This window comes from Bison bison, unplaced genomic scaffold (genome assembly GCF_000754665.1).
Source record: "Bison bison bison isolate TAMUID 2011002044 unplaced genomic scaffold, Bison_UMD1.0 scf7180017864212, whole genome shotgun sequence".
Taxonomy (NCBI): Eukaryota; Metazoa; Chordata; class Mammalia; order Artiodactyla; family Bovidae; genus Bison; species Bison bison.
Window position 1 is genome coordinate 3,266,759 of NW_011494784.1, and position 9,905 is coordinate 3,276,663.

Below are 9,905 nucleotides of genomic sequence, written 5' to 3' on the forward strand. Positions count from 1 at the left end.
GTCTTTTAATTTCATGGCTGCAGTCACCATCTGCAGTGATTTTGGAGCCCCCCCAAAATAAACTCTGACACTGTTTCCACTGTTTCCCCATCTATTTCCCATGAAGTGATGGGACCAGATGCCATGATCTTCATTTTCTGAATGTTGAGCTTTAAGCCAACTTTTTCACTCTCCTCTTTCACTTTCATCAAGAGGCTTTTTAGTTCCTCTTCACTTTCTGCCATCAGGGTGATGTCATCTGCATATCTGAGGTTATTGATATTTCTCCTGGCAATCTTGATTCCAGCTTGTGCTTCTTCCAGCCCAGCGTTTCTCATGATGTACTCTGCATAGAAGTTAAATAAGCAGGGTGACAGTATACATCCTTGACGTACTCCTTTTCCTATTTGGAACCAATCTCTTGTTCCATGTCCAGTTCTAACTGTTGCCTCCTGACCTGCATATAGGTTTCTCAAGAGGCAGTCAGGTGGTCTGGAAGTTTGGTTAGAAGTCCGTAAGTATCTCCTAATATGCCATTCTCTGCTCCAAATGTGTGTTTCCTGATACCTCAGTGTTCTCCCTAAAATATTCATTTTGTTGCTGAAGAGCCTCCAGTGACTCCCTAGTATCTGCAGATGTAACTCTCTGATTGCTGTCAGGACCCTGCAGAAACTCCTGGTGGAGCCCACTCATACCAGTGCCTTCCACATTGCCTTCTGATCTCTTTCCTGTTGACGACTATTTCCACTAGAACACTGGTATTGCTGCAAACCTATCAAGACTTCAGTCACTTTTACCCATGTCCCTCTCTATACTTCATGACTTCTTTTAATTCCAAAACTTTGGTTGTGTGAGTTTCCCTATATTGTTTTCATGTTGTTATTGAAAAAAAAAATGAAGTTGGTGATTTTCTATCAGCTTATGAATTTCCTTTCACAGCCTTGAAAAGACAAGCAGCTCTAAATCATGATGAAATCAGGACTCATATTGACCCTTAAGGAGGAAAGTCAGGGGCCAGGGTTTGCCCTGTGTTTACAGAAGAGCCCCACAGAAAATTCTAAGCTATAACTCAGAGGACTACACTTCCAGATTTTTTTCTTCTCTCCTATTGGGTTGGCCAAAAGTTTCCTCAAGTTTTCATGTAATATTGTATTGAAAAACCTGGATGAACTTTTGGGTCAACCCAATATATCCAACCAGTCCATTCTGAAGGAGATCAGCCCTGGGATTTCTTTGGAAGGAATGATGCTAAAGCTGAAACTCCAGTACTTTGGCCACCTCATGCGAAGAGTTGACTCATTGGAAAAGACTCTGATGCTGGGAGGGATTGAGGGCAGGAGGAAAAGGGGACGACAGAGGATGAGATGGCTGGCAGGCATCACTGACTCAATGGACGTGAGTCTGAGTGAACTCCGGGAGTTGGTGATGGACAGGGAGGCCTGGCGTGCTGCGATTCATGGGGTCGCAAAGAGTCGGACACGACTGAGCAACTGAACTGAACTGAACTGAATATATTCATGGTCGTTAAAGGAGCAACGTCAGCAAGGCCAGCCTATCTCACTGTGCCCTGAGCTGGTGGGAGTCCTGAGAGAGGCTTGGCCCGTAGGTTCCCTAAACACATCAGTACAGAGGATTCGCCATTCTCACAGGCCTGCTGCTTTCTCTCCTCATTGCTCCTCAGTAACTGGTGGACACAGCAGCGGCCCTGAGGAGCCTTGTAGTGGATGCACTCAGAATGGACGTGGCCTTTTCTTTAAGGCTGAGATTCCAAGAAAAGAACATAATGTCCTCTTGAAATCTGCTATTTCTCTCTCTCTCTCTCTCACCGTTTATCTTCAGCCTGGGAAGGCTTGGTTTCTCCTCACAGTAGAATCAGTTTGTCTCTGTTGCCATCTCTCCTCTGCCCTCTCTCTCAAATACTGCTTCAACTTCACATGAAACCATTTAGGTAGAAATGTCCATATATTTTCTCCAGTGTTTCTTTCTCATTTGCTTAATATTACTTATTGCATGACCCTTAATCTCAGATTAGTTTTCCTTTTGTCAGATAAACCTGAAAAGATTCTTTTTATCTTTGCAGATAAGACACTTCCAAGTCACTTCCTAGACACATCAGAAACTACCGCTGGCTCACACAGCCACCCCAATTCCTAACCTATGAAGACCTTCCTTCCCTCAGGGTCACCCAATATCACCTGATACTTTATCAACTTTAGCTTTTCGTCTCAGTATTCAATCCTGTTGCCCTTTTCATTTCAAAAATTCAGCCAAGAAACCTCACAAGTCAACTTCTACAATGAAATTTTGAAACAGTTTCTCCTAAATTAGATGATTTTCCCTAAGGTTGAAAAAGAGAGAGAGAGGAGGAACTGCAAATTCATTTAGTTCTCATTTGAACCAAACATTTGAGTGGCTGCCCTCACCCTGCCTCCAAGCACACACAGGTAAGCGTGGTCTTCACAGAACAGACTTTAGAACTTACAAAGGAACTTCAGTTCAGACTCCTCATTTACAGGGTAGACACTGAGGCCTGAACACTAAAATGAGTTAGCCCAGGTCATATAAAGAACAGAACTATGGCTGTCCATGATAAGAAAGACTTCTCACCATATGCAGTGCAGTTTTTATAGAGCATTCCTATTCTCCACTGCATTGAAATGCATCTGATTAAATACAAAGAGCCTTAACCTAAATGTGATTGCATTCTTTACCTTTTTTCATTTTTTTTCCTCCCTTGAAAGAAAATTCTCTAGAATTTACCTGTGCAGTTACGGGTACCCTTTTGGTTCTCCTAAGGTTAGAGCTGGTAAAAGTAGAGAAGAGCACATTGGATTGGATGGGATGCCTGGGTTCCAGTCTTCATTCCATAGGCAATTCATTTCACGCCTGTGGCCAAGTTACGTAACCTGTCCCAGGCCTCTGTTTTCTTATGAGTAAAATTAGATGATATCACCCTTCATGCTTGAATGAACACTAAGCTGGGCTGCTTTGTGTTTCTCTGTATGGGAAGCAGGACTTACTATCTTTATATGTCATGTGTATTTTACTTACTTCCCCCAAACATTTCAAACTCCCTGTACCTATAAGTTATTTTCAGAAACAAGAGTCTTTGATAAGAAAGCAGAAAGCAAAGAGCATTTACTTTTATTAAAACTGATAACAGAAATCATAAAGCATAAGAAAATTCAAAACATCTTAAATTAGTTCTGTCTACTGTGATATAAATTTGAATGATGGAATAATCCACTAATTTTTTTTCTTAGAAATTTGAATATTTTTCAAAATTATTTAAAAAAGCAAATAAATGCAGCTTTGGTTTCAGAGAAACCTCTGTTTCATTTGAAACCTTGACATAAAGTAAAACTATTGTTTTAGTTGGGGCAAAAGCCCATTGGGTATAAATAAGAAGTCTTGAATTGTAGACCCTTTCATAGTAGATAAAACATCTGAAACCAGACAAATATTCCCTCATAGAGGTCATAAGATAACCTGATACAGTAGATTTCTAGTACTCATCTTTAAGAATCTTTGTCTCCAGAAATCTCTGAATTGTGATAATGTATTTGCACACTCAAGAAATGAAGTAAGCAATAGAGGGAGAGTCTATGAAGAATAAATCACTTTGCTGCTAGGTGGTCTAGTAATACTTTGTGGAGTGGTTTTGGGGTGAAGGGTCAATGCGAGGTATGGGGGAACAGTGCTAGAAGGATGGACTGAGCACATCTTTGGTCTGTAGAGAGTATTTCTTCACCTTTATGGGACAAAATATGACACTGCTCATTATCGAACAAGGCATTCTGACGCCACTGGACCATGAGTGTTTTATTTAATCTAATTACTCTCTTGCAGAAATGTGTTTAAGGAGTCATGAGCCTTCAGGTCCATGGCTAATTAATGAACATCTGTATCCTTTCTCTCTCTCCTCTGTGGCCCAGGATGCTCTGGCAAGCTGTGACGTGAATGGGAATGACCTAGACCCTATGCCCCGTTACGACGCAAGCAATGAGAACAAGTAAGACGCCGGTGGGGTGGCTGGTGTGCGGCCCGTACAGAGCTTTGTTTTCTGCTCTTGCCAAGGGAAATCTTTCCTTGGAAATCTTTGGTAACAAATGATCCCTACTTTGCTGTAAGATAAACAAGTGTCTTTCTGCTAAAGTTTCTGGATACAAAACCGGGTGGTCCCCATGGTAAGAATGGTTGCAGAAAGAATCCAGGGGAATAACTTGAGGATGTGCCTGGGGAATATTGCTCCTCATGTGGTCACTGGCCTGTGACCCACTTGTTTAAGAATAGGGATGCTCAAGGGAGAGGCAAAACAAAGTGTCCCCTGGACTTTACTCTGTCCAGTTCAACATATTGAATTGAATGTTGTACCTGAGGTCTCTGCCAGGGCTTTCTGGTTTGCTTCTTTTTCCTGTCTTCTACTCTGCAGTAATTATATTCTTTACTAACATGCCTGCGATACCTATATGGCTTTTCATGTATGGAGCACATTATCACTCTTATTCTCCAAGGTAAGAGCCCATGTAGCCACATTTACACTTTCCAGTTAGTACAGTAGTTTTTGGAAAGCAAATGAAATGCACAATCATTTCTTGCTTATGATGACCCAGGTATTTTTCAAAGATTAGTAGAATGTTTCTAATCTCTAGATCACATTAAAATTTGGGCTTTTACTTCAAAGTTTTTTCAGGATAATATTGTGATTTAGATACTATCATCTGAATTTTTACTTACCTATTTTTGTTTGGGATCACAAAAGTTATAAAGAGAGGTGTTTTGTTCATTTATTATGTACAGTTTCTACCCTGCATTTTTCCTAAGGGAAAATTTTCTCACCTGGTATTATTTGATTAAGTCGATAAATTTAGATAAAATCATGCAGCCTCGATAATTGTGACTATGCATGGGGTGTTCCCTTCCCCCTTCTTAACCATTTACAAAGAAGCCTTGAAAAAGTTACCGTGAAAAATATGCTATTTGGTAATATTAGCAATTGAATCAATGTTATAAATCAGATTCGGTGGTGAAGGCATTAATATACAAATTGATGTAGATAGAATTTTCCAGAACTTTTGAAACAAAAGAAAGGGCCCTGAAGTAAACTGGATAGTTTTCCATCAAGCCTGGTCATTACTGTCTAGATTACACTGTTTAAAGTTATGATCAATAATTTGAGACAACGTGAGCTAATTTACTTAACCTAATTAGCAAACTAACATGAAACACTGAAAAAGAAACTTGAAGCTTCCATATTTAAAAGGTCACCTGTGATAAATTTCACTCTCTAGTGCAGTGTACTCTAGTGCAACATGCTGCTTCTGCTGCTGCTGCTAAGTCGCGTCAGTCATGTCCGACTCTGTGGGACCCCATAGACGGCAGCCCACCAGGCTCCCCCGTCCCTGGGATTCTCCAGGCAAGAACACTGGAGTGGGTTGCCATTTCCTTCTCCAGTGCATGAAAGTGAAAAGTGAAAGTGAAGTCGCTCAGTCATGTCCGACTCTCTGCGACCCCATGGACTGCAGCCTACCAGGCTCCTCCATCCATGGGATTTTCCAGGCAAGAGCACTGGAGTGGGGTGCCATTGCCTTCTCCCCTAGTGCAACATATACGCTCCTAAAAATACTCGCGCTCTGCAAAGTCTAAAACCACAGAGTAATAGGAAAATGTGGTTGGAGCTCACACTCAGAAACTTCATCAATGACATGCACAGAAAAATGGTAGGCACCTATTAAAAATAATAGCCCAGTTTTATTCATTTTAAGTGATTAAGAAATATATAAAACTAATCAATGTGGCACTTTATCTTATATAAAAACTTTCCCAGCAATCCTTAGATGTGAAGCAAAAAGAAAAAGGCCCAGATAGGTCAAGTGGACAAGGATTAAACAGGTAGTAAGAGATGGAGATGTTAGGAAGCAAAGAATCCAACTCAAGTGGTTTGTTTATAAGCTCTTGCTCTGTATATTATACACAAGGCTAAGTTCTTAAGGTAATGAAAAGGAAAATGATCCAAGTACCTTTCATTTCAATGAGTTGTGACTAGAGATAATTGGTTTCAATAACAGTAAGTTTGAGAGAATGAAAGATTGAATTATTGACCAAAATAGTTTGATAATACAGAGTGCTGAGCTGACCTTTGACATCTTGTCATAAAGAAGGCTAAAAAAAAAAGTGTGTGCCAGTCTGGTACTTCAAAATGGAAAGAATATAATTCAGAGAGCTAGGTTGGGTTCAGAGTCCCTTTCCATCAGTTTTATACTTAATCTGTGGTCTTATCATTATGCAATTAAATTCTAACTAGTTTGTTTATAATTCTGTTGTGACACTGACTTCTTAAGCTGTACTGTTTTATTTTTATACAATTTATAGAAGTTATACTCCATTTACAGTTATTACAAAATATTTATTATGAAGTATTTCCTGTGTTATATAAAACATCTTTGTAGCTTATTTTACACCCAGTAGTTTGAACCTCCCACTCCCCCACCCCTATTCTGCCCCTCCTGTCACTTTATCTTGATTAAGACCTGAAATTGGCTTATAGAAGTGTGTACCCATTGCATCTGCTTCTACTCACATGCTTGCCACTCTGTGTGCAAGAGAAAAAGAGGAAGAAAAAATGAGATAAAGATGAAAATTTTGAAGAAGAGAAAATAGGAAAATAATGAAATAGGCTGGGAGGAAGGAGTACAATTCACTAGAGTGGAGGATACCCTCCAGGATGGTCTTTGGAAGCATGGAAGCTTGCAAGTTATTATGAAGTGGAAGGAGGGTTATTCGAGGTCAGAGAGGAAACAACAGCATCAGATGTAGACACACTGTGTTCCTGAGGTGTGTAGTTCTGTGTGTTTCCTGTATTCCTACGGTGCTCATTGCAACTTGGTATGTTCTCTACATTCACCTAGAGTTTCTGATACAAAACTGTTCATAAACAAATGCAAATTTCACATTATATTCAGATCATTCTGTAATATGTCAATGTTATTGCAAATTTTTGTTTTGTTTTCAAGGCAAGCATTATAGTAGAACTGATTATACCATATCCATTGGCTAAAGTTATCTCATCAACATTTGTGTGTATAGAGAAAAGAGAAACAGGAAAGCTCGAGGAAAGTCAAGATGCAGTTAACACCCAAAGAATCCTTGTACAGAGTGTGAAGGGACAGGGGTGCTGTAGGGGGGAACTGCAAGTGTGTAGTGCCCTGTAGCCAGTTCTGTCTGAATCTAGATGTGGTGAGTTTTGTATCAAAACTATTCTCCTAAGGTGAATCAGTCCTGTGGCTAACGGTGCTGGCCACAAAGTGTGTATGTGAAGACAATTCTTTGAGTGTTGGCTTTGATGGCTTTTTTACTGGCTGTCTTTTAAAAACTGTATCCTTTGTGAGGACACCTTTCAAACTTGGTTGCTTGCCAAGACCTTTGCTCAAGAAGAGTAGCTATCTTCCTGGTCACACTGGTATATCCTCGTGTGTGCTGTTTTGACCCGTTCTAAGTAGTGCTCTTTCGTGTAATGTGGGTATGAGTGTTAGAGGACACAGGCATGTTCTGGATGTGTGCTTAGGTTTGTAGCCTTGACAGTGAAATATGACATTTTCCAGAGTGCAGCACCCGCACTCCGGCCTCTGTTTTATGAAAACCATCAGTCACCTGGGGCATCAGATGGCCCTATCAATCCATGCACATCCAAGACACATGTGTGCATGCTTGGTCGTGTCTGACTCTTTTGCAACCCCATGGACTGTAGCCAGTGAGGCTCCTTTGCCCGTGGAATTTTCTAGGCAGCAGTACTGGAATGGGTTGTCATTTCTTATTCCAGGGGATCTTCCTGATCCAGGGATCGAACCCACGTCTCTTGTGTCTCCTACATTGGCAGGCATATTCTCTATCACTGCCCACTCGGGAAGCTCGCTGCTGCTGCTGCTAAGTCACTTTAGTCATGTCCGACTCTGTGCGAGCCCATAGACAGCAGCCCACCAGGCTCCCCCGTCCCTGGGATTCTCGCGGCAAGAACACTGGAGTGGGTTGCCGTTGCTTTCTCCGGGGAAGCTCACTAGTGCTGCCCAATTTTTCTTGGCTAACCACAAGCATGTATTGGGTTGGCTAAACCCAAATGAACTTTTTGGCCAAATTTAGGCATTTTGGGTTAAAATATCATCTCTGTTCACTAGACCATAATTATAAATATAATTGATGGATCTGTCTTTTAAGAGTGGGTCCTTAGATAATTCTGTATTAGTAAAAGTCACTTGACATCAGAAAATAAAGAGTGGTTTGTAGTTCGAGACTTGACTTTTAGCTTTGGTTCACCCTAATAGCTTTATGGTCTTTCAGTTCAGTCTCTCAGCAAAGTTCAACTCTTTGTGACCTCATGAACCGCAGCACGCCAGGCCTCCCTGTCCATCACCAACTCCCGGAGTCCACCCAAACCCATGTCCATCGAGTTGGTGATGCCATCCAACCATCTCATCCTCTGCCATCCCCTTCTCCTCCTGCCCTCAATCTTTCCCAGCATCAGGGTCTTTTCAAATGAGTCAGCTCTTTGGATCAGGTGGCCAAAATATTAGAGTTTCAGTTTCAGCATCAGTCCTTCCAATGAATATTCAGGACTGATTTGCTTTAGGATTGACGGGTTGAATCTCCTTGCAGTCCAAGGGACTCTCAAGAGTCTTTTCTAAGACTTTAGGCTTAACTATTCTGAGCGTTAGTATTTTTAGAAATCTCTGAAATGGGCATAATAATACTTCCAAAGATTAGCAAGAAAATATGTAAAATAGCAGGCATAGGGCTGACTATATAATAGGTACTAGATAATTATAACTTATTGTAATTATTCAGTTCCTACATCCAGTTCTCAATAAATAATCAGTTAAAATTATAATTGTCTCAAAATACATGTACATATGAACATTATAAATTTCAATTAAGACTTGGAAGCCTTTGTTTATTTCCATGGTTAGAGGTTTAGATGTGCTTTATGATTCTATTGGGGCTGGGAACCATGACTCATTTGGTAGACAGTAAATCTGCTTTTTTGAAAAAATAATATTTATTTATTTGGCTGTGCCGAGTCTTTTCTTCATTGCAGCGTGTGGAATCTTTAGTTGAGGCATGTGGGATCTAGCTCTCTGACCAGTGAATGAACCTGGGCTCCCTATATTGGGAGCACAGAATCTTAGCCACTTGACCACCAGTTAGGAGGAATGTTAATCTAGGGCAGTGCTACTCAGTGTGGTCTGTGGATGGGTGCAGGACCATGAACTATTTGCTGATGGTGAGCATTAGGTAGAGAGTTTGTGTGTGCATGCTCAGTCACTAAGTCATGTGTGACTCCTTTATGACCCCATGGATTGTAACCAGCCAGGCTCCCCTGTCCATGGAATTTCCCAGGCAAGAATACTGGAGTGGGTTGCCATTTCCTTTCCAGGGGATCATCCCAACCCAGGGATTGAACCCATATCTCCTGCATCTCCTGTGTTGACAAGCAGATTCTTTACCACTGAGTCACTTGGGACCACGGAAGTCACCAAATCTGCTTCTCTTTAATTCCATCCAATATTCCATTTCCCTTTACTCAATCACGGTGCCTTAAATTTAAAGTGAAGCTATGGTTTTTCCAGTAGTTATGTATGGATGTGAAAGTTGGACTATAAAGAAAGCTGAGCGCTGAAGAATTGATGCTTTTGAACTGTGGTGTTGGAGAAGACTCTTGAGAGTCCCTTGGACAGCAAAGATATCCAACCAGTCCATCCTAAAGGAACTCAGTCCTGAATATTCACTGGAAGGACTAATGCTGAAGCTGAAACTCCAATACTTTGGCCACCTGATGCGAAGAACTGACTCATTTAAAAAGACCCTGATTCTGGAAAAGATTGAAGGTGGGAGAAGGGGACGACAGAGGATGAGTTGGTTGGATGGCATCACTG

At 41.0% G+C, this 9,905-nt stretch overlaps 1 protein-coding gene across 1 annotated transcript in view; it reads left to right on the forward strand.

Annotated features, from left to right (window-relative positions):
- Positions 1-9,905, forward strand: part of PCSK5 (proprotein convertase subtilisin/kexin type 5) — a 610,290-nt gene that overhangs the window by 230,737 nt on the left and 369,648 nt on the right. Inside the window, exon 9 of the mRNA XM_010844912.1 lies at positions 3,915-3,991. Within this exon, the coding sequence (XP_010843214.1) occupies positions 3,915-3,991 (77 nt within the window). The remainder of the gene's footprint in view (positions 1-3,914; positions 3,992-9,905) is intronic.